The sequence below is a fragment of the Octopus bimaculoides genome, chromosome 27 (assembly GCF_046866305.1).
Source record: "Octopus bimaculoides isolate indiv1 chromosome 27, ASM4686630v1, whole genome shotgun sequence".
Taxonomy (NCBI): domain Eukaryota; kingdom Metazoa; phylum Mollusca; class Cephalopoda; order Octopoda; family Octopodidae; genus Octopus; species Octopus bimaculoides.
The window spans coordinates 6,000,637-6,027,343 of record NC_142954.1 but is presented as its reverse complement, the minus strand read 5'-3'; the positions used below and the strand labels follow the sequence as shown (position 1 = coordinate 6,027,343).

At 36.5% G+C, this 26,707-nt stretch overlaps 1 protein-coding gene across 6 annotated transcripts; it reads left to right on the top strand.

Annotated features, from left to right (window-relative positions):
* LOC106880296 (ankyrin repeat domain-containing protein 55) lies at positions 1-25,681 on the top strand. 6 transcript variants are annotated; one of them, XM_089343407.1, is made up of 11 exons: positions 1-138; positions 5,370-5,472; positions 8,085-8,236; positions 10,295-10,457; positions 14,938-15,194; positions 16,513-16,549; positions 17,351-17,557; positions 20,334-20,533; positions 22,744-22,904; positions 24,212-24,270; positions 25,306-25,681. In XM_089343407.1, exons 2-10 carry the CDS (start codon positions 5,389-5,391, stop codon positions 24,250-24,252), a joined length of 1,302 nt encoding a protein of 433 aa, XP_089199533.1. In that variant the 5' UTR covers positions 1-138; positions 5,370-5,388; the 3' UTR covers positions 24,253-24,270; positions 25,306-25,681. The 6 variants fall into 6 exon arrangements, with proteins under 6 accessions (XP_089199533.1, XP_089199535.1, XP_089199531.1 ...); XM_089343409.1 differs by lacking the exon at positions 1-138 and adding an exon at positions 577-595; XM_089343405.1 differs by lacking the exon at positions 1-138 and adding an exon at positions 585-724.
* The last annotated feature ends 1,026 nt before the right edge of the window (positions 25,682-26,707 follow it).

Below are 26,707 nucleotides of genomic sequence, written 5' to 3'. Positions count from 1 at the left end.
CGAAGGGATTACCAGACACCGGACAATACAGTGAGAGCAGCTTTCACTCACATCGTGGTATTCGATGCTGTGTACGTGTCTGTCGTGGTAAAATATGCCACTCCTTAACTGTTGCTTTGCTTTCATCCGTAGCACGAGGTAATTATGTCATTATCTGTGGAATTCGGCAACTTACAAAGATCTTTAGATCAGGCAATACTTCACCGAGAGGAGATATAAGCTTCTGCTTATTCCTGTCTGAAGTATCGTCCGATACTTCAGACTTATCGTCCGATGAATTTACTTTGTTGATATTCTTCATCGACAGAATTTTTATTCCTTTCAACCTTTCAGTCAAGTCCGCCTTTCTTCCAGTAACATACTGTCCATATAATCTTAAATATTTCTTTAACTCAGGCACAGTAAGTACTTCGATAGCTGAATCATCAAGCTGCTTTATATCCATGATAAGACGTAAAACAATAACAATGGCGTGGGTAGCCTCCGGAAGTTTAATTATCTATATGGAGCGTCGCCTAGTCAAGGGAGATAACCTACTTACAGGAAAGCCCTATAGTTAGAATATAGATAAGTGTAGTGTGGAGTTACCGTATGTGTGAGTTAGAATTTTATTGAAGGTTTTTTTTCATTGAAGACCAATTTTCTTTTTTTATTTACATTTTGCGATGACGTAAATGTAACACGGATGTAGAGATTTAGTGTAATATTGCGTGGTAATCCTGAGGTATACTTTTGAAGTTTTTTTGCTAGTTTGCGCTGAATTGATATAAGATTGATTTTTATTTTTAATTGTGTATATTGGTGTGTGCTAGAGTTTATTAGAGAGAATTCTATTTAAGAACATTATCATTATTATTATTTAAGTGTGCTTCTGTTTAACCAGGATCCTCTAGTTTGAATGTTATAATTAATAATTTTTTTTAAAAATTGTTTTCTACGGTATGATTTCTTTCTTTCTTTATTTATTTTGATGATTATTGCTATAACAGTTTTTAAAAAAATTTATAACGTTCTAAATTGATCAGTAACTGAATTTTATAATATACAATTTTTAGGTTTGAGTTAATTTGCCGTTTGCTCGTTCCTTGCACATTTGGGATGAACAGTTGTGTGCCATCTATTACTTTTTCCTCCTGTTTTGTATATTTTCATGGGTCAACTATGAACATTGGATTTGAATGTTTTCTGTTTTTATTGGCTGTGTATTACTAATAATAATAATAATAATAATAGCAATAATAATGGGACCCTGAGGAGATGGAGTATCCTATATTTTATAATATGTATTAATCATTCTGGATGTTCCATCTTCAGATTTTTTTGAAAAGAAAAATTATCAAATTAGATATTAGCGTGGGAAAAAAATTGACATGGAATCCAACAGATAAAAGAATATTAACACCAAAAAATTATCCAGATATTTAATTTGCAACTTCAATTACAATTGAGTCGAAGTTGAGGAAAAATTTATTGAAAGAAAAGTACCTGTCGCCTGATTGTGTTACAAAGTTTGATAGTTTTTTGGCTATCTCACTCCCATTAAAAAAATTGGACTATCTCCCCCAACTAAAAAAAAATGTTTAACCCTCAATAAAACTAAGAATAATGAAAAATTAATAAAAACGAAAGTGGAAAGATTACGCATCTTATTGAATCTGATAATACTTTTATAACAAATCTCTCAGCTACATTTTGTTCTCTAAAAAGGTACGTGTCTATATTTTCTATAAGCGTATCCCAATGACTTATTCCATACTTCTGCACTTAGCTTTTATCTTCACTTTTCTTAAATTAGATACGTTTGCTATTAAGTTGCAGAACTTTGGCAGTTACAAATCATTTCTGTTTTACTTCTTACATACAATTTCCCCGTAAATTCTTACAGCTTCATTTTTTGGTGATGATTGAAATATCAAACATTTTCTAACTGTTAAAGCAATTCTTAACGTCAACTTCTTGATGCCTCTTCTTTTTTTTTTTCCTAGCCCCCATACTTACTGAGAAAATCGATTAAAACTTTTTCTAATGCAAATCCCCTCTTTGTTCCGCCATTAAAACAACCAGTTGTTCACAAAGCAACAAGGGAAGTACAGGATGACAGTCAGCCAAAACTTTCGCTATGCTGTCTCTCTTCTTTCACCTCTTTGTGGGGTTAATTATCTTCATCTTTAGTTACAGTTTCTCATGCAAACTACATAATACGCAGAATTGCCGCATTAATACAGTAGGGTGTTTTGAGGGAGATTTGGCTGCTATTTCTACCAGGTCTACCTACCATGTAGAGGTTTGAACTTAATTTTAATTCACAGATTTCCATTTCAAAAATTTAACATAATCTTTTCCATAAATCAATTATCGTAAAAATTTTCTACCATGATCTCACATTTTCTATGAATGTGTGTGTACCTTAAAAGACGTGATTAGACAGAAGTCCAATAGAATAGTTCTCAGAAACAGACTACGTATTTTATAATATTTTATATGTATTAATCATTCCGGATGTTCCATCAAAATGTACATAGGTCAATTTCATTGTTATTATTATTATTATTATTATTATTATTATTATTATAAAGTATTTTCAACGGATCAGTTTTGAGCTCTATTTAAAGTTGATATATATATATATACAAAAACTCATCTGTGAGTTTTTTGCTAAGATTGTTAACAGATACTATATTCTTTTGCCAAATTTTGGGTGTAAAAAAATATATTTAAACATATATATATATATATATAATACAAAGAATATATATACATGTATACACACATATATGTACATACTTACATCTACATGTGTATATACATGCATATCAGGGTACAGGACGTTAGAACAATAAACTACAGACAACGGAACGAACACATAGGAAAACGGAAAGCCCCTTGGAATATCCCTTCATCAGCTGTCTCTATTCTATCTAGACGTTTCGAAGACCAGACAGGACGTACTCTAGAATAGTCTCTTCCTGAGTAGTGGATCAACCAACTACACAGAGGATTCCAAGGTGGCAAACACAAACCAAGACAGGAAAAAATGGACAGTGAAAACAACATTCAAAAGCCGTACGGCCAAACGCAAATCTGAGGTAGAACGCTAGTAGTTCGTCTTGCCTTCACAGCGGCTGGAGTGAAAAGAAAGCTGACCACAGGTCACACGAGAGCAGAGAGGATGGTGGAGGGAGGAAATGGAACAAGGAGGAAGGGACAGAAGCAGTGAAGTAGAGGCCAGGACAGAAGGGTAGATAGGAAGATAGAGGAAGACATATATATATATATATGTGTGTGTGTGTGTGTGTGTGTGTGGACCCCGATTTTGTGGACACTGTGTGTATATGTGTGGAGCCCGACTTTGTGGACAGTGTGTATATGTGTGGACACTTTGGGGAGAAATTACTTCCTGGAAAGTTCCGAGGATGGGGGGAACTGTTTCCTTGAAATTTCCGTGGCAGGGAAGGAGAGGATTGATTACTTTCTGGAAAATTCCGAGCAAGTGGAGGTAGGTGGAGTGGGATTAATTACTTCCTGGAAAGTTCCGAGTTGGAGGGAGGGGACAAATTCCTTCTTAGGAAGTTCCGAGTGGGGGCATATTACTTCCTGGAAAATTCCGGGGGGGGGGGGGGAACAAATTACTTCCGAGAGGGGAAGTTCCATGGAATGGGAAGAGGAGGATTAATTACATTGGAAACGATTTCCCCCACAAATTTCTTTATTGTAATCTATACCGTTTGAAAGGTATTTATATGAAATTTCATTAAAAACACCCATTTTCCTAAAAGTTATGAGGGAAAAATCTCGGATCTTGTGGATTTTCCGAATGCCTCCCCCACCATTGCTCTCCGAACATTTTTGTTTTCAGATTCGTTTTGTACACCTTTTTCTTTTTACACCTGTTGCACTAGTTTTTTTTTTCAATTTCGTTTCCAGGTAACAATGTCAACATTAACTACAAATTAGTTTCCATGTGCGTGACAGCACGTCAACTGTAAACACATGAAATCGTATTACTAATAATACAGAATTTTCGATGTCAGTCTTGTTTTCTTCATACGTTTATATAGTAGCAGACTGGGTCTAACAATATTGGTTGCCAGGAGACTAAGGTTAATACTGATTGCCAGGAGACCACGGTTAATATTGATTGCCAGTTATATTGATATAACTTAACACCAGATAAATAGTATTATTCACCCTCACAACCTTATATTATTTTTTATGTAGGGGATAAAAAACAAAATTTAGATCTCTTCAGATTTTTTTGAAAAGAAAAATTATCAAATTTGATATTAGTGTGGGGAAAAAATTGACATGGAATCCAACAGATAAAAGAATATTAACACCAGTACCTGTCGCCTGATTGTGTTACAAAGTTTAATAGTTTTTGGCTATCTCACTCCCATTAAAAAATTGGACTATCTCCCCCAACTAAAAAAATTGTTTAACCCTAAATAAAACAAAGAATAATGAAAAATTAATAAAAACAAAAGTGGAAAGATTACGCATCTTATTGAATCTGATAATACTTTTATAACAAATCTCTCAGCTACATTTTGTTCTCTAAAAAGGTACGTGTCTATTTTTTCTATAAGCGTATCACAATGACTTATTCCATACTTCTGCACTTAGCTTTTATCTTCACTTTTCTTAAATTGGATACGTTTGCTATTAAGTTGCAGAACTTTGGCAGTACAGTTACAAATCATTTCTGTTTTACTTCTTACATACAATTTCCAGTAAACTCTTACAGCTTCATTTTTTGGTGATGATTGAAATATCAAACATTTTCTAACTGTTAAAGCAATTCTTAACATCAACTTCTTGATGCCTCTTCTATTTTTTCCTAGCCCCCATACTTACCGTTTTCTGCGAAGATATTTTGGAAAGACTTCCCCACCACATTTTCTCCCAAATATATTTATTAAAAAATTTTTTTTTTTTTTTTGCCAAAAATCTCCGTTTTCGGATACAGAGGTTATATTTTCATAGGTCTAAAACTCAAAATGCACAGTGTCTCCACCTACCTGAAGTATGATCTTTGGATCCATACAGTGTCTCCATCTAGCTGATCAATCGATTGTACATTCCAATATTCAGGGTTTAATTGTAACCAGTCATACTGTTATAAGCAGAGTAATGTAGATAACTTAAAGAAACAACATGCCTGTTGCCAGGTTTGTTAGTGCCAAGAAGAATATTTAGCTATAAATAATACCTTAGATAACTGAAGTTTCCAATATTTTGTTATTTTAGGTGGGTCATAAACGGGCTTGTTCAAGAATTGGCTGGAGCTACTCAGCCATGGGCTTTTGTATATAGTTGTTTACCTCATTTGATAATTTTTTAAAAACTGTTTTTGTTTTTTCATTTTCTAGTATCTTCCAGTAAAGAAATATGGCTACTGAAAAAATTACTGATGAAAATTTGAATGGTGATATTTACAGTATTGTAAAATTAATTAATGAAACTCCAGATAAAGTAAGTTGTTCCCTTTATTGGCTTCTCAAAGTCGACTGTTTATTATTTTACACACAGTATTAAATGTTCCTAAGTAACCACATTTATTTTCTCACAATATTTCATGTCTTTTTCATTTCTTTCCTCTAATTAGCACCATTTTCATTTTTAGCAAACACTTAACCAAACCTCAAGACATAATATTGACAGGAAATATCTAGTCCAAGTGTACGCATGCATGCACGCACGCACACACACACACGTCCATTTCATATATCTTCTTTCAATTTCTGCTCTTTGCAAATAAAATTTTTTACGGATACAACTGCTTACAAAAATAGGGATTAAAGTATAATTTCTTTCTGTGTTCATAATTAAATCAATGTTTTAATGATTAGAGAGAGATCCAATAGAATAGCTCTCAGAAACAGACAATGTACAAATTCGTTCTTCACAACTCCTGAAGCTGTTTTCTGACAAGGAGCGGGGAGTCAGGAAATTTTCAAACAACTGGAGGCCTCAATTGAAACAGAGGACCCAATATGATAAGGTTGAGAAACGCTGTTATAGATTATACCTAACTGAAAAAGATCACGGCCACATCATCCAAACAGACCGGGTGAAACCGGGCTTAGCTGCTAGTATAAATATATATATATGTACGTATATATATCATCATCATCATCGTTTAACGTCTGTTTTCCATGCTAGCATGGGTTGGATGGTTTGACTGGGGTCTGGGAAGCCAGAAGGCTGCACCAGGCTCCAGTCTGATCTGACAGTGTTTCTACAGCTGGATGCCCTTCCTAATGCCAACCACTCCGTGAGTGTAGCGGGTGCTTTTTACATGCCACCGGCATGGGCCAGAGGAGGCTGGCAACGGCCACGATCGGTTGGTGCTTTCTCCAGGTCCCCAAAAGCTAAGTATAGGGGTTTATCTTTAGCTAGGTATTTCTCCTGCAGTTGTCAAACCAGGAATATAGCATCAGTGGTGCTTCTACCTGGCACAAAACTGAACTGCATCTCATCTAAGCAGACTCTCTCCCTAATTTGTTGGGCTATGACCCTTTCTGTGACCTTCATTACCTGATCCACCAGTTTGATACCCCTGTAGTTATTTCTATCTAGAGCAGTGATTCCCAAGGTGGGGCGTACGCCCCACTGGTGGGGCCTGAGAAAATTCAGGTGGGGCGCGTTTTTTAAAAACATGAGAAATCGTAATAATTTTATCGATTTATTGGGTGTTATGCACTTTCAGTGCCTGTTGTTTCAATTCTCAAGCTATTTTTTTGTATTTTGAATACAATTTTTTAATTTTTGATTTTTTTCAATTGTAAGTAGGCCCACATGTACTTGTAAATGTGAGTGGACATGGGAAAAGGTGGGGCGTAAAAACTTTTGCTATGAAAAAGTGGGGCGCCGGGAAAAAAGGTTGGGAAACACTGATCTAGAGCATCACCTTTACCCTTGTAGCAGTTGACTATGGTGCTGCTACACCAGTCATTGGGTATGACTCCATCATTAACTACCTGGTTTACAATGGGGGTGACTAGACCATAGCCCACACCATGTTTGTGTGTATATATATATATATATGTATCTCTTTTACTCTTTTACACTTTTACTTGTTTTAGTCGAACAAATCAACCCCAGGACTTATTCTTTGTAAGCCTAGTACTTATTCTATCGGGACTCTTTTGCTGAACCGCTAAGTGACGGGGACATAAACACACCAGCATCGGTTGTCAAGCAATGCTAGGGGGGACAAACACAGACACACACACACATATATATATATATATACATATATTCGATGGGCTTCTTTCAGTTTCCGTCTACCAAATCCACTCACAAGGCTTTGGTCGACCCGAGGCTATAGTAGAAGACACTTGCCCAAGGTGCCACGCAGTGGGACTGAACCCGGGACCATGTGGTTGGTTAGCAAGCTACTTACCACACAGCCACTCCTGCGCCTAGATATATATATATATATATATATATATATATACTTGCACACACTCCTATACATAAGTTCCCTGACTCATCTAGGAGGATAGTAACTCTAAATAAGTGAAAAATCAGACTGAAGCAACCCCATCAACATATGTGCATGTGTCTGTAAGTGTATTTATATATTCATTTTTCTTCCTTATCCTTATTCTCTTTCATAAACCTCTTTTCTTACCCATGCATCTCTCCCCCTTTAATGTACTTCATATGCTTTTTTAGGAAAGTGGGTTATACATCATTAGACGTACACCTAACTTTCCTATATTAAATTAGAAGTGAACTGAACGCAGAAACTCCAAACTGATCAACAACAACAAATATTTATTGGATGGTGGAAAATAAAACAGCTTCCAATTGTCCGGTTTTAGAGTAGCCTGAAATGTAGATGTACGGTTCCTCGAGCTGGTGTCGTTGTAGAGACAACTTGGTTCAACCACACTCAAATGGGAGAGCTTGCTTAGACATCTTGCTTGGTCGCTGTCAGGCTTGGTAAAGAGAAAGAATAATAGCGGGAACGCTTCGATGTTGAAACCCACGCATGCGTGGTTAAGGATTCAGCAATGGTGACTATGCCTTTTTGGCGCCAACATGACGTCACTACACCTTCATCTTCTTCATTTCAGGTTCACATGACTTCTGAGTCTGGTAAAACTTACTTGATGGCTGCGTGTGAACAGGGCAGCATGGATTTAGTAAAATTGCTGATAAAAGCTAAAGCTTTTTTGGACGTTACCGACAAGTCTGGTAAAGCTGCTTTGCATTATGCTATGGAATGGTAAGTTCAAAATGAACTAAAATCTTCAGATCTGTTTTGTCTCTAAATTTCTTACAATTTCAGACAGGTTTGATATCCAAAGATGACATACTAGTGGCAGTGTGATTGAATGACTCTATGATATAGGAACCAGCAGCATCATTTTCTTATTTTCTCCATAAATCCTCTTTGTTATTGAATCAGAGAATCCTTTTTGGTGATCTGTTGTCAAATCAGATTATTTGTGTTTTGGATATATTCTTTGAGAGTCAACATTTCTTGTGATTGACCCAATGTAATTTGATGTTCTTTGTTCATATTATGGGGTAAAGATTCAATTTTTCTTGAAAGAAAATGTTATCTCAGCTCCAAAATGAGAAAGATTCTATGGTTTCTTTTGACAGTAATAATCTGTAAACTTTCTCCCAGAGATTATAAGGAACAATATCAGAAAATCTAACCTCTCTGTCATAAGGGGTCACAAGGAGGGGCCACACCCCCAGACACTACCTCTCCCACAACAACAACATACAAAACACATATTGTCTAAACCAATATCCCATCAACGCCAAACAGACAGCATCCAGCTATCATCATCATCATCATCATCGTCGTCGTTTAACGTCTGCTTTCCATGCTAGCATGGGTTGGATGATTTGACTGAGGACTGGTGAACCAGATGGCTACACCAGGCTCCAATCTGATTTGGCAGAGTTTGTACAGCTGGATACCCTTCCTAACGCCAACCACTCCGAGAGTGTAGCAAAAAGACAGACGAAATACTGGTAAACATTTCGCCCGGCGTGATACCGTTTCTGCCAACTCGCCCCAGCTATGTTTTCAAACAAATGTACATGAGATAACCTGCACTTGTTCGGATAAATACATTGTATTGACTAAGCGATAGCTTTATGTCAGAGTAAAAGAACATCTTCACGAGGCCACAACACCCAGCGCCGTATTCTTACACTACCAAGATGGGGAATTCTTGACCCAGATACTGGCTAGGGGAATAGATGCGGTGAGCTTTCAAATAAAGAATGCACATTTCACCATGGCTGTCAGACAATTTCTGTGACCACATAACCCCTAACATCTGGCCACCTAACTCCCCAGACTGTAACCTCCTTGATTATTATGTGTTTGGTTCAGTTGAGCAAGAAACCAACAGAAATTCTTATAATGCTAAAGATGAACTAAAGGCAAGGATTATGACAGCATTCACCAACTTAAACAAGGAGACTATCCAGAAGAGTTGCAGGAGATTCCAAAGTCGTCTGGAGGCTGTGGTTGAAGCCAATGTTGATTTTATTGAATAAATTTACTCTTTAGTATTTCAAGATATTTTTATGTAATTTTGGTAAAAATATCTTAAAATGAGATGTCAGTGTTATTTTCATTTTTGTGTACTTTAGGCGACAATTTATTCCCCACGCCCTGTATGCATAATATATATATGCATATATATATGTACACATGCACACACACATGCATGCATATATATATATATATATAGAGAGAGAGAGAGATATGCAGGGCAGGGAATCGTCAATTAGTAATAAAATTAATAATTAACAATTTTGCCGGGTAGCTCAGTATGAAAAAACCTTTTCGGTAAAAAACATTTATAATCATAAATATATAGGGATTGACAGTAACCTGCTTCTCCAACATACTGAGAATTCAGAAATAGCAGTCAAAGAACTACTGATTTCAAAACTACAAATTATTACTCCAGATTGAAATATCGCTATCAATCTGGAGTAATAATTTGTAGTTTTGAAATCAGTAGTTCTTTGACTGCTATTTCTGAATTCTCAGTATGTTGGAGAAGCAGGTTACTGTCAATCGCTATATATTTATGATATATATATATATATATATATATATATATATATATTTAGACACATATGCATACACAAACATATACATACACTCACACACATACATATACATACACGAATGCACACACACATACATATATTTTTGTATGTTCCATTCTTAAGAATTGAATATGTGTGATGTGTGTATGCTTAATATAATAATTATGTTAATGTCTCTGATGTTTATATTTTTTAGTCAATTCAATCAACAAGATATAGTGGCTCTCTTGATCACCAGTGGAGCCTGCATCAACATTCAAAACTTGGATGGCAACACTCCTCTCCATGTGGCTGTGGAGAGAGGCAGTGAAGATTTGGTGAAAGTTATATTAAACAAAAAGGGAAAACATACCATACGGGTTAGTGAATATATAGACATGTGTTGTGTGTGTATTTGTATGTGATGTTTTTTATATATATATATATATATATATATATATATATATATGTTGTTGTTGTTGGCACTCCGTCGCTTACGACGTCGAAGGATCCAGTTGATCCGATCAACGGAACAGCCTGCTCGTGAAATTAACGTGCAAGTGGCTGAGCACTCCACAGACACGTGTACCCTTAACGTAGTTCTCGGGGATATTCAGCGTGACAAGGCTGACCCTTTGAATTACAGGCACAACAGAAACAGGAAGAAAGAGTGAGAGAAAGTTGTGGTGAAAGAATACAGCAGGGTTCGCCACCATCCCCTGCCGGAGCCTCGTGGAGCTTCTAGGTGTTTTCGCTTAATAAACACTCACAACGCCCGGTCTGGGAATCGAAACCGCGATCCTATGACCGCGAGTTCGCTGCCCTAACCACTGGGCCATTGCACCTCCACATATAACAAGTGAAAGGAAGTTAAACCTCTTTATCAGATTTCAACATTCTTCTGCCTGGCGGCAAATTCAAATGTACATACAAAAAGAGAGGGAAATAGAAGTGATTATTTCTGTGCATGTTGAAAAATAGAAGCTTTAATGAAACATCTATAATTCACCTTAAACAAATAGAAGCTGTTATTTATATACCTGTCTTCGTCTTTTTTCTTTCTGTAAATTCCAACCACATATATACATATATATATATATATATATATATATATATGCGAGTAAAAATAAATACAAAAAAAGGTGGATTTTTTTGTATGATTGTGTATAGAGGAATATATTATTTTGCTTAAAAGAGTTCCAACACTGTCTGTTTTTTATGTTTTATTTATATTCCTGCAGAACTAATGTGGGGTATAGAATATGGAATATACAATATATAATATAATATACAATATATAATATAAAATAAAATAAAAATGGATGGCACCATGAAATAAAGTATTGAATGTAGATGAAATATTGAGTGTTCAATATAAAGGATCAAATATATAAATATATAAATATAAATATATATATATAAAGGCGTTGGCTGGTTTTCTGTCTTTTATACCAATTCCTTTGGATGGCAGCAGTAGGTGTCTGGCTATTTTTAGAATTGATGTTAAATCTATTTTTAGACATGATGATATTTTAATTTATTGTTTTGTGTGGGTTGTAGGGATAAGATTTTTAAACCGCAGTAGGTGTTTGGCTGTTCTTAGAAATGATGCCAAATCTATTTATAGAAATGATGATATCTGAGAGATTTTTTGTGTTTTGGTTACAGGGATAAGATTTTTAAACCCCAAGTGAGATGGATTTAATCATTGTTTGTTAAGAGTGGGTTTGAATTTCTTAATAAAGTCCTTTTCTTTGCATTTTCTTTCAATTTCATTCCGGTTGTAAAGTTTATGGAATGGAAATTACGACTCATAGAAAATGGTATTCAGCGGGCTTCGAAAATACCCATACAACAACTGAGGACACCGCAAAGAAAAGACAAACAGGAAAAGATCATTCCATTTATAGTGACACAAAATCCATGCCACCAGAACATCTTTAATATCGCCAAAGCGAACTTACCGATCCTTGCACAAAGTAAGGAATTGAGAAATATCATTACAGATCAAAATATAACTCTCAGTAAGAGACAACCTAAAAACTTGAAAAAACTATTAACAAAGGCAAGGTTTGACCTCAGCAACAAAAATCAAACATTCACTGTATCCAAATGCAATGATAGCCGATGCGGCACATGCCGATCAATCCATACCGGCCCATATATGAACACAAAAACAGGGAAAATATTCACCAATGCGAACATGAACTGCAAAAGTAGAAATCTAATCTACTGCATCAAATGCCCTAATTGTGAAGAATTGTACGTTGGCCAGACAGGTAATGCACTATCGGAACGCTCACGGGTACATCGACAACAGATTAAAAACCCAGAAGTCCGCCAAATACCACTGAGTAACCATCTAGCAACATGTGGTCATCAAACTTTTATTATATTTCCATTCCATAAACTTTACAACCGGAATGAAATTGAAAGAAAATGCAAAGAAAAGGACTTTATTAAGAAATTCAAACCCACTCTTAACAAACAATGATTAAATCCATCTCACTTGGGGTTTAAAAATCTTATCCCTGTAACCAAAACACAAAAAATCTCTCAGATATCATCATTTCTATAAATAGATTTGGCATCATTTCTAAGAACAGCCAAACACCTACTGCGGTTTAAAAATCTTATCCCTACAACCCACACAAAACAATAAATTAAAATATCATCATGTCTAAAAATAGATTTAACATCAATTCTAAAAATAGCCAGACACCTACTGCTGCCATCCAAAGGAATTGGTATAAAAGACAGAAAACCAGCCAACGCCTTTATATATATATATTTATATTTATATATTTATATATTTGATCCTTTATATTGAACACTCAATATTTCATCTACATTCAATACTTTATTTCATGGTGCCATCCATTTTTATTTTATTTTATATTATATATTGTATATTATATTATATATTGTATATTCCATATTCTATACCCCACATTGGTTCTGCAGGAATATAAATAAAACATAAAAAACAGACAGTGTTGGAACTCTTTTAAGCAAAATAATATATATATATATATATATATATATATTTATGTGGAGAATGGAGCAACAAATACAAGAAGAAGCAATTCTGTTGGGCTAGTTAGCCGTTGTTTTATTGTGTGGAGGTTATGTAATGAGTCATTGTGAATGTTATGTAATAGTCATTTACGTACGTTATATATATATAAGATCTGATCAATAAGTATCTGAACTGTTGCCATAGTAACGAAGCTAAAGCATGCAGAGTGAAGATGTTTGACCAAAATGGACCTTGAACTCTGCTGTGCATGTGCACAAAGTTTTAATGTTCTAACTGACTTCCACTGTTTACAGCAGTGCTTGGAAGGAAAGTGTGTAGCATGTGATCCTTGCATTGACCATGACAGAGAAAGTTGAGCAGAGAATGTACATGATATTCTGCCAAAAGCTTGGTGATACCTGCTCAGAGGCCTACGAAAAGTTTTCAAAATATTTTCTTTGTTCTTGACACAATCAAGGAGATCTTGTGTAGCTGAAACCTGAGTGTCTCTTTGATCAGCTGAAAGCAGTTTTGGCACAAACTTGGCAGACACCTCTTTTACCCAAACCTTCAGTGATAATAGACTGAACTGAACCGTAACTAATCTGCCCATCCTCTGATAACTTATGGATGGTGATTTGATGATTTTCCCTCACAGCTGCAGCACATCTGCAATATTTTCTCAGTTCTGCTGGTTGCAGGTCTCTCGGAACATTCATCAATATTGACATTTATTCAGCCATCTTGGAAATGTCCGAACCACCCACACACTCCTCTCCGTACATTTTCTGCAACCTTGCATAGGCCTCTGAGTAGGCATTGCCAGGAAAACTTCCTGTCTTGGTCAATGTGATGATCACATGCTACACACATTCCTTCCAAGCACTGCTGTAAACAGTGGAAGTGAGCTAGAATGTTAAAACTCAGTGCACATGCACAGCAGAGTTCAAGGTCAGTCTGTGCCAAGCGGCTCACTCTGTGTACTTTAGCTTTGTTACTATGGCAACAGTCCAGGTACTTATTGATCAGACCTCATATATATATATGTATATATATACACGCACACACACACACAGACATACATATTTTGTCACTCTTTGGTGTTTATGAGTGAGTTATTTATCTTATACGTATAGACATATATATATATATATATTTATATAGATAGATGAATATTTACACATATACACAAATATCATGCATAGACTTGCCAACGCATACATAGATATGTAGTGGCACGTGTGGCCGCCATCTTGGGAAGTGCCATTGCGCATGTGCAAGAGATTTGCCGTCAGCGGAAGTACCCAAGCATGCATGTGCAATGCAACAGGTGGAGAGAGAGCAATAGCGTTCCCTCTCTTATTCATCCAGCCGGCGTCGTGACAAGATGTTCTTTTAAACTCTCTGACAACCCGACCCTGACATGTGGTCGAAACATCCTTTGGTATTCTAGTGGCATGCCTATTCACCCAGGAACAAAATGGCTCTACACCAAACAGGAATAAATCATTGATCTGTTGTTACCGTTATCCCTTGTGTTGTTGTATTTCTGAATTTAATTATTAATATAAGAACTGGGGAGAGATGGCCGAGCCGTCATATCTCATCCAACTCTTATAGATAAATATATATTTGTGTGCTTGCAGAAAAAGAAATACATATGTATGTGTGTATAAAAACAATATAAACTCCACTTAATTACTCTCTCACCTTATCATTTCATCTGTTTATTAATTTGATTCTTTCTCTTGTCCTTCTGATGTTTTTTTTTCTTCCAATTCTTGCACCCCACCCACTTTAGGGGGACACCATTTTTTAATATGTCTTAGTTGATTTTTCAGATCAATCAACCAAATAAAGAAGGTTACACACCTCTGCATCTGGCCCGTGAGAGGGGAAACAAAAACATCGTTCAGTACCTACTTGGTTGTAATGCTGATGTAAATGTGAAGAACCGTGAGGATGCAACACCTCTCAGTTTAGCCTGTAAGAAAGATCACCCAGACACTGTTTGTCTGTTACTGCAGATGAGTAATCCTGATTGCAATGTAGTGTACGATGATAAAGATAACACACCTCTACACTGGGCTATTCAAACGTAAGTCCCCATTGATCTGGAATATCCATATTTGTTTCTTTTGTTTTCAATAATCTTTGATTTTATTGAGTCCTTCATGTCATAATCCCATCATGGATCATGGATCCTTCTACTCTCTTTCACACTGTAATGGCAAGGTAATCTACTTCATTAATTAATCGTCACCATAATTATTGTTGTTGTTATCTGACTAGATTCTTTACTTCATCTCATCCTCTGTTAATATTACAGATTCAAATTCACTCTCTTCTCACTTTCACTCCATGTAAAACTCAACATCTCTCTTTCTCTCTCTCTCTCTCGTTAGCAATGTTCATCTTTCTTTTGACCCTGGGCTAAATACAGAATCATCACCTTATATTATTTAGTTTTGTCTCTATGTTCCTACTGGAATATCTACTGTCACTCTGGAGTTGATAATTTGTAATACCAGTAATATCCAGGGGTCATTTAATAAACTTTTCCCACCTCTCTTGTTCTTGTGTCTTATTACTTTGTATTATTCATGACTACTCTTTTACTTGTTTCAGTCATTTGACTGCGGCCATGTTGGAGCACCGCCTTTAGTCGAGCAAATCGACCCCAGGACTTATTCTTTGTAATATTGGTCTCTTTTGCCGAACCGCTAAGTTACGGGGGACGTAAACACACCAGCATCGGTTATTAAGCGATGTTGGGGGGGACAAACACACACACACACACACACACACACACACACATATATATATATATATATATATATATATATATACACACACACATATCTACGACGGACTTCTTTCAGTTTCCGTCTACCGAATCCACTCACAAGGCTTTGGTCAGCCTGAGGCTATAGTAGATGACACTTGCTCAAGGTGCCACACAGTGGGACTGAACCCGGAACCATGTGGTTGGTAAGCAAGCTACTTACCACACATCCACTCCTACGCCTATAACATTCAGACTCTTAACATTCGGAGCTTAAAACCTGCTGAGGTCAACTTGGCCTTCTATCTTTGCAAGGTTGATCAAATGCAATACCAGTCATGTACTGGGCTCCATATAATTATACCCCCATCTCCTAAGTTTCACCTCTATATAACAGTTATTTATTGTACCATATATACATTGCTCTGTTTACTCAGGTATGTATATATCGTTGTCTTACTGTGTAATGTGTATGTTAACTATATGGGTGTGTGTGTGTCTAAATAACTGTTGACGCAATTAGGTTTTAGTGACCTAATTACACTTGTTTTACATTAATTAATGACCTAATAATTACTAATAATCTCAATTTCTGTGATGCTTGTATGTTTTCTATTTCTTTGATTTTCAGGAATCACTATGATATGGCTTTATTGATTCTATCCAAGGTTAGTTGTCATTCTTTTTCACTTGTTTCAGTTGTATGACTGGCCATGCTGAAGCACTGCCTTTAAGGGTTTTATTCAAACAAGTCGACCTCAGGACTTATTCTATCAATCTCTTTTGCTGAACTACTGCGTTACAGGGAGCACAAATACACTAACAATGGTTGTCAAATGATGTATATGTATATATATATATATATACATATGTATATATGTATATGTATATATATATATATATATATATATATATATATATATATATATATGTATATATGTATATGTATATACTCTTATATATGTATATATATGAGAGAGAATCGTGATGTCGTAGGAGAGAAATGTGTCCGCTTGGATGATGGCTCACTTGCACTAAACGAGGCTGCAAAGATAGAGGTTTGGAGATGCCACTATGAAAGGCTGTTTAATAAAGAGAATGAATGGGAGGAAGAGAGTCTGCTGCATGTTGACCCAACAGAGGGACCAGCTATCCTAATTGACATTACCTTGGTAGATAAAGCAATCAAGATTATGAAGACAGGGAAAGCCCTCGGCCCATCAGGAATCACTGCTGAGATGCTCAAAATATCTGGCAGTGTTGGCTATAGCCTAGTCACCCGTATAGTCAATCAGGTAATACATGAAGGAGTCATACCCAATGACTGGTGTAGCAGGTCGACTTCACTGACAAGCATAAAATGTACATGATCAGTTTGATCAAGTGCTCAATAGAAAACAGTAATGGCATATTAATATCCATCATAATTTCCATGTAAATTTTTGTCTTCTATTTTTACCTCTACAAAGCACATGGTGAAATTTGATACGGAGAACAAAGATGGAATGACACCATTGCTCCTTGCTGTCTCTGAGGGTCACCTCAGATTAATCCAACAATTCATTTCAAAAGGAGCAAATATAAACGCTGAGAATGCTGAAAAAGAAAACTGCCTGCACTACGCTGTAAAGAATTATTTTCATTCTGAGGAGAAGTCCATAGATATTTTAGATGAGGTAAGTTTTAAAATTGTTTGTGAATATATAAGAGATGGAAGCAGATCTAGTTTCTCTGTATAACCCTAGTTATATTATGTAACTAACAATATTCCATCAACTTCAACCATCAAAGAGATAGCTCTTTCACTGTAGAGAATGTAACCCATCTCAGATGTTGGCCATATACACACATCCACAACAGTGTGAAGGGGAGCTGATTTACTGAACAGAGGAGATATTATTCCTAATAATCAAAAATTCAGGATAATGGAAATGACAACTTTTATAGCTCTGGTGCCATGATAAATCACCCAGTTCATTCTATGAAGTATTTTATGATTGAAACATCTCCCCTTTCACACTTCTTGTACACAACATATACCCACTGATTTCTTGTGGATAGTTCATAACAATGTTGAATTCTTGAACACTTGAAAGTGAGTGTAAAGAAGATCCTTTGTGAGTTTCCTGTACTTAAGCTTTGTATGTTCGATTATATATATCATCATTATCATCATCATTGTTTAACGTCCGCTTTCCATGCTAGCATGGGTTGGACGGTTTGACTGAGGACTGGTGAACCAGATGGCTACACCAGGCTCCAATCTGATTTGGCAGAGTTTGTACAGCTGGATGCCCTTCCTAACGCCAACCACTCCGAGAGTATAGTGGGTGCTTTTACGTGCCACCGGCAGGAGGTACTGGCAATGGCCACATTCGAAATGGTGTATTTTACATGCCACCTGCACACGGGCCAGTCCAGCGGCACTGGCAACGATCTCGCTCGAATGTCTTTTCACATGCCACTGGCACAAGTGCCAGGAAGGCAACGTTGGTAACAGTATATATATATATATATATATATTTATATTTATACGTACACAAAGGTACCAGCATCTAATGATCAGAAGATTTGATGCTTTGATGGTATTTATTATCAACTTTTGCAGAATTCAAGCAACTCTCTGATTTCCATATGAATAAAGGCCACTACAGGTGTGTGACAATATTTTGATGGTCATCTGTGTGGTTATAACATCTACTTTGGTAAAAAGAAGCCATTATGACAGTCAAATCTTACCCTGTCTGATGGAATTGTTTATCAGACTAACAGTTTGAATGGTTTAGCAACTACAATGTATTGGTGTGCTGCCTCAACTGTGATACCAGTTCTTACTTTTACTTCCCCTTCATCATCTAAAGATGTTTCTTCATTAATAATGGAAACATTATTGATATGTTTGGATATGTCTTTGTGGTGTTGGTCATGTTATGTCTGAAGAAATTTCCATGTTGTTCTGTGTTAGTTCTGATATAACATATATTATTTGTTGTCATGTTGTTGTGTTACAGTCATATATAAAATACTCTTCCATCAGTATTTCTTTTGGTATGGCTTGTTGGCTTTATCAAACCAGCTATATATTGGGTTGGCAACTAAGTTCCCGCTGTTTTTTTAATCTAAATTTTTTAAAAGGTTTAATAAAAAATAACAACTAATTAATTAATAATGTATTCACCCTTGTTGTTTACAACTTCTTCCCCACGTTCAACAAGATCTTCAATACCTCGTTGGTAGAAATCACCCGATTTTGACTCTCCTACCAAGCTCTCAATTCTGCATCAGTATTGAACGAAACTCAGTGCATAGCATTTGAAAGAGATCGAAAGAAGTGGAAATCCGTTGGTGCCAAATCAGGAGAATACAGCGGGTGTGGCAGCACTTCCCAGCCATGCATTTGAGTGGCTTCCTTGGTCATATTGGCGATATGAAGGCAGGCGTTGTCGTGCAGCAGAACTCCATGCTGCCAACTTTCTCTTGAATAGCCATGTTGAGTTGTTCCATCCGTTGAACTGTTTGGTTCTGTTCAAGCAATTCATAATGGATAGTCTCTTCCCAGTCCCACCATACGCACAACATCGTTTTACGCGGATGAAGATCTTGTTTCACGCGTGGTGTCGCTTGTTTACCGGGGTTAAACCATTCCTTACACTGCTTCATATTCATGTACAGGCACCATTTTTCGTCGCCAGTAACGATTCAGTAAAGAAATCGTTGCTTGTGTCCATGAGTTGAGCAGTGACAAGCAAGCAAACCAGTGGAGATTGTGGCTCGTTGATTTTTGTTGTTGTCACTTAAAGTATGCGGAACCCATGCTCCATACTTCTGAACCTTTCCCATTGAGTGAAGATGCTTCAATATAGCAGTGTGGGAGCATTCCATTTTCTCTTCCAGTTCCCTTGTCATTTGACGAGAATTTTTGTGCAAAAGTTGGTTTAATCGCTCTTCATCGAACTCAACTGGACAGCAAGAACGAGGTGCGTCTTTGAGGTCAAAATTTCCATTTTTGAACTTAGTATACCAATAACGAGCGGTTCTTTCAGCTATGGCACCCTCTCCATACACAGCACAAATGTCACAAGCTGCTTTTGCAGCTTTAGAACCTTAATTAAAAACAAAAAGGAGGTGTTGAAAATGCTCGTTTTTCTTATACTTGACATTCCATTTTAATGATCTGAAAATAAACAAAATTTAACTAAAATTAATTAGAAAAAAAACAAAATAGATTCCAAAATAATTCGAAACTAGAATTCTCAAAAAAAAAAATAGATTCCAAAATTTAAAAACAGCGGGAATTTAGTTGCCAACCCAATACATAAGTTCTTGTGTTTTATCATTGTGATATTTGTTCCATTATATTTCCTATATTTGACACGATGCTATGATTTTGTTTACCTCTAATATATATTTGTGTAATACTAAACTCATCGTTTTATATTTCACTATTTGTAGTTCTCCTTTAAGCTCTCTTTGAACAAAGATGACAGGCTTTCTGGAACAGTAGTAGCCTGTTATCTAGCACATAGTGGAGCCGACTTTTACCACGAAAACGATAAAAAGGAGATCCCATTGGATCACATAGCGGATAACAATACAAAAGAGAAAATCAAAACATTATTCCCACAACCATTACAACCACCATCACCACCACGGTAAGTATTCGCTAGGTATAACGAGATAAACCTGTACATCTTGCATTTTGTCTATAATTGTGTTTATATGTTTTAGTTTTAATCCTACCAATACATTATACTATCATTAGTGTCTTGACCAAAGGCCACACAACAATAGAAAGAAGAACAATAAACAGAAAATACAGTTGTTAGAACACTATCTTAATTACATTCACATGATTTGCTGTGTTGACTGTCCACCTCCCCTACCTCTCTTAATTCCCTATTTTAAAGATCTGTGACCATCAGGAAAATTTAGTACTAAATAATGAAGTGAATGAACATATTTTGAAATTGTTACTGAAAAGAAAGTAGAATTTATTTATCTACCAACATTTTTCTATCTCTTTTCTCTGTCCCAATCCGTCATCATCCTGTAAGGTTTCTTAAAAGAAATATGATTAACAAATACATACGAACAGTGCATATCATCAAACATCCATTTTCCATGCTGGCATGGGTTGGATGGTTTGACTGAAAACTGGTAAGCTGGTGAGCTGCACCAAGTTCCAATCTGATTTGGCATGGTTTCTACAACTGGATGCTCTTCCTGTCACCAACTACTCCAAGAGTGTAGTGGGTGCATTTTATGTACCACTGGCATTGGTGCCAGGGCTTAACAGGTCCTCTCATATATATATATATATACACACACACACACACTTCTACGTACATATATACATGCATAATGAAATTCCATTATGCAGCTGAGGAGTACATTTTCATTGTACATTTTATGTAGTGTTCTCACTACATAAATAAATGGAGCTTGTATGAAACGTGCGTACTGCTATAACCTATTGAATTTTTGTTGCTTTTCTTCAAATTTTATTCACCAAATCTCTTGATTTTGTTTTTGGTTTTTACCCTACCAAATTCTGGTGCCTCAAACATTTTAAGTACCACATTTAATCTTTTGATTAAATCTATATTATTATTATTATTATTATTATTATTATTATTATTATATATATATATATATATATATATATATATATATATATATATATATATATATATATATATATAGAGAGAGAGAGAGAGAGAGAGAGAGAGAGTTCTGTGAATATTACTTGAACATTGCCGCATATATTCACTGAAGTAAAACTGCCAGGAAATAGATAATTCAAAGAACACATACACAGAACAAAACACAAAAAGGCAGAAAAGCAAACAGTAAAAGAGCCATACAAAAAAAAAAAAGGGTGCATAGGCACATCAGGAGTCATGTTGATGATTTTCTGGAAGCATGAAATTTTTTGAAGGATGCTGTGTTGTGTCAGTTCACAACTGATTCAGGTAGTTTATTCCATGCTTCAACAATTCTGAGTAAAGAAAAATATAAAGTGAAGTCGTGGGTACTGCTCTGTTTTTTTAATTATTTTTATTTTATAAGCCGTGGAGGCGCAATGGCCCAGAGGTTAGGGCAGCAGACACGCGGTCATAGGATCGCGGTTTCGATTCCCAGACCGGGCGTTGTGAGTGTTTATTGAGTGAAAACACCTAAAAGCTCCACGAGGCTCCGGCAGGGGATGGTGGCAAACCCTGCTGTACTCTTCCACCACAACTTTCTCTCACTCTTACTTCCTGTTTCTGTTGTGCCTGTAATTCAAAGGGTCAGCCTTGCCACACAGTGTCACGCTGAATATCCCCGAGAAATACGTTACGGGTACACGTGTCTGTGGAGTGCTCAGCCACTTGCACGTTAATTTCACGAGCAGGCTGTTCCATTGATCGGATCAACTGGAACCCTCGACATCGTAAGCGATGGAGTGCCAACAACAACAATTTTATAAGCACATCAGCTGATAGTACAGTAGTGAATTCAAAAATGTGGCCAAAGTGGCATGATGATGGATAATCTTGTGAGATTTTGCCAAGTCATCTGCTAGATGTGAAAACTGTAGTGTGTCAATACCTAGAGAAGTTATACATTCAATATATGGTGACTGATAGAGGATATATGCCTGGATGTATGTCTCTAGACAGCTTCCAGTAGAGTAATATTCTAGACAAAATGGGGGTTCCTGGTTGAAGAAGCATGTATAACTTTAAATAGATAGCTTGCGGATGGCAGACGCAGGTCTTACTGAGTGATGCTTAGGCACCTTTGAGCTTTTTGATGATTTTAGAGATGTGGTTTGCTCATCACAGTTCAATGTTGACATTAATACCTTTTCATTACACAGATTTTCATGTAAGTGGTGTAACGAAGATGAGCCCACTACGAAGATCTATTCCTGTAAGCAAGCTCATTTGGTGTTATGCAATGATTGTTTTATCAAAACTGGGCGTCCAGAATGCACCTCCTGTCAAAAGCCCTTAAACTTAAAAAGGAAAAGTAAACTTGGTAAGAATATTATTTAATGATCTGTCTATTTATCTCATTGATTTTTATAAGTGTGGAATAATGTACTTATGTTGTTTTGTGAACCCAGGTATGCCATAATCTGGCATATTTAAGATTAACCCTTTAGCATTTAAAATGGCCATATCCAGCCAAAATATTGTATTTGTTTTATGTTCAAACCAGCTAGATCTGGCCTCTTGCACCAACCCTACAATCTCATTCTAAAAATAAAGAATCACTTCATCAAAATCTCAAATCTACACGATAATGCTTGATAAATTCAAAACCATGTGAATAAATAAGCATGTAGGGAAGTGGTTATACACCATTAGGTGTACTCCGCTCTCGTACATTAAATTTCTTGAATAAAACAACAGGAACGCAGACTCTAAACTATCAACACAACAATATTTATTACAATAGAATTCGGCAGCACTTCGCCCTTTGGTTACTGAGACGCCGTCAATGAAGTTCGTGGTTATTTGTGTAGCTCCAGTGCTGGGTTGTGAGAGAGCTCTGTTGTGACGTCTAGGCTCTACGAAGGTCAGCTAGCAAGAGGGTGAAAGAAGCGGGAACGTTTGGATATCGATGACTACGCATGCGCATGAGACTCTTCCTGTATTCCTTCCGGAACTAGTCCCTGCGCAAGCGTGGATAAACTTTCCGGAAATGTCATCTGCTATTAGGCGTCACTACAAGCATTACATTTGACCAAATAATCTGAATGTTAAAGAGTTAAAAGGCGTCTTTTCTCTGTGGTACTATGTCTATCACTACATATTCTCTTTACCCAATTGAAAGATTTGTCAGCATCAAACTAATTGATTGACACCTCAAAGTAAATGGTGACTAACTGAAATGTTGATAGACCTCCATGGTTCTATTTGTAAACACTAACTTTTTACAGTCAGTTTTGAGTGATTAGAAGCAATTAATGATTTATCAGTATCTTGAGAAATTGATAAAGACAATGGTACAGTGGTGACATTTTTAGAGAAAACATTTCGTTTTCAGACAAATTTCTTTATTGCCTTTTTTTTATTTATTAGTATTTTTAATGCTGATTATGGAAATAACTTTTGTTTTTATCCATTTCCAATATTTTACTTGAAATTTTATTTTGAAGACCCCATTTTTGGCAAAAATGAGATAACTTGTCTTTCCATATTTTTTTTATTTATTGCTTTTTTTTTTTCCAGCTTTATCATCAAAAGGAAAGGGGAATTACACATTTATTTTACTCTTTTTTTTTAGCATGTCTTCTCAAAAATCTTTTTTATATATATATTTATTGCATTTACCTTCAGGGAAATTGAATTGCTTGACATGTAGCAAAGAAGAGTCTTGACATGTGGCAGATGTGCAGGTACAGTAAACATCAAGAATATATAAAAAATAGACTCCTTCATATGCGGGTGGGGGTGGGGGGTATCCCGAGAAGTAGTAGACAGTTTCTGTTACTTAGGTGACTAAATTAGTAGTTGGAGTTGTTCTGAAAGCATAGCTGTTAGAATAAGAATAGGCTGGGTGAAGTTCAGAGAGCAACTACCTCTGTTAGTAATGAAGGGCTTCTTCCTCGGAGTGAAATGCAGACTGTACGATGCCTTTGTAGGAACAGTTATGCTACATAGCAGTGAGACATGGGTTGTAACTACTGAGAATATGGGAAGGCTTGAAAGAAATGAAACCAGAATGCTTCCCAGGGTGGGTAATGTTAGTGTGCATATGACAGAGTGTAAGTGATCTGAGAATAAATCTAGGTATATGAGGCATCAGGTGTAGTGTGCAAGAGAGAAGACTGCACTGGTATGTAATGTGTATGAATGAAGACAGTTGCATCAAGAGGTGCTGATCTCTCATTGTAAAGGGAACATGTGGAAGGGGTACACCAACAAGATGTGGGATGAAGTGATGAGAAAGGATCTACAAATGTTAGGATTTACCGAGGGATGATGGGACTGCAACTCCTGGGGGTTTGCCGTACTTGAAAAGGCATGTCAAGCTAAGTAAATGAGTGGCTGCCTTTGCATATAGGCTTGTCCTCTGCAGCTGAGCATCCCTAATCTTGTGGGCCCATAGGTGTTGGTGCTGCATAAAAAGCACCCAGTACACTTTGTGAAGTGGTTGGCATTAGGAAAGGCACCCAGCCATAGAAACCATGCCTGAACAGTCCTTCAGCTGGTCAGCTCCTGTCAAACCATCCAACCCATACCAACATGGAAAATGGACATTAAATGATGATGATAATGATGACCATCATTTTTTTAAATATCTAACTTCCATGGCCCTTTCATAATCCTACATTTTCACAGACTATTTCTTGGTTGTAATTTCCTGTTAAATTGCCTGATTCATAGTTTTCAACCTAAATATACTAACAGTTGTGCATTTATCATTTCAGATGAGTCCCAAGTCGACGACCAAACCTCATGTACATGTACAACATGTATGGAGTGACATTGGAACATGGTCTTTGATTGTGGCCATACCATTTGTAAAGAATGTGGAGAAGGACTTGATAAGTTCCGTTTGTATAGGAAACAAATTGAGAAAAAGACCATTGTTAAACATTAATTGCCCATTTCTTCTTATGTTCTTTTGTTTGTCTTATTATCTCATCTTGTCCCCACCACCCTTAATCACACGCACATATAAACATCTGATCTACCAATATTGGAACCTTTATCTACCATATTTTTGGTTGTTTTGATCAATAAACTTGACAAACCTTACAAAATCTGTACAAAACTGGTCAATAAATTTTAATTAGATGTTAACATTTTTCGTTCTTGTCATTGTTATGTGCATGTTGGACCATAGTGTCAGTTTAAGCTGTGAGAGCATTACAAAGGTAGGTCCTTAATGTGGGTTCTTCTGTTTTGGTGGTTAGGTTAGGTGCAATGAAAGCCTCTCTATATTCCTGTGGTTTAATCAGATTTGGATGCATGTGGATGTTTATTATTATGTGATTATGAGACATCAATGTGTGTGTGTTTATATATATATATATATACCGTGGAGGTGCAATGGCCCAGTGGTTAGGGCAGCAGATTCGCAGTCGTAGGATCACGGTATCGATTACCAGACCGGGTGTTGTGAGTGTTTATTGAGCAAAAACACCTAAAGCTCCACGAGGCTCCGGCAGGGGATGGTGGCGAACCCTGCTGTACTCTTTCACCACAACTTTCTCTCTCTCTATGTGTGTATGTGAAGGCATGTGGCTTAATGGTTAGGCATTCGGCTCACGATCATAAAGTCGCAAGTTCAATTCCCGGCGATGTGTTGTATCCTTGAGGAAGATGCTTTATTTCACGTTGCTCCAGTCCACTCTGCTGGCAAAAATGAGTAGTGCCTGTATTTCAAAAGGGTCAGCCTTGTCACACTCTGTGTCACGCTGAATCTCTCTGAGAATTATGTTAAGGGTACATGTGTCTGTGGAGTGCTCAGCCACTTGCATGTTAATTTCACAAGCAAGCTGTTCCAATGATCATATCAGCTGGGACCCTTGATGGAGTGCTCCTATATATATATATATATACATATACAACGGGCTTCGCTCACTTTCTATCAACCAACATAAGGCTCTGGCCACCCCAAAGTGAGAACGAACCTGGAACCATGTGGATTAATGTTGTTAAGGATTAGGCTTTCTAGATCAGGGGTTTTCAAACTTTTTGACTTGCGGACCCCTTTATATTTCAAGCTTTACCTTAGGGCCCCCTTATAAACGCTTACGAAATTTATACATAAATATTTGCTTAAAATAACATATATTTTTACATTTATTTATTTAACAGTATTTA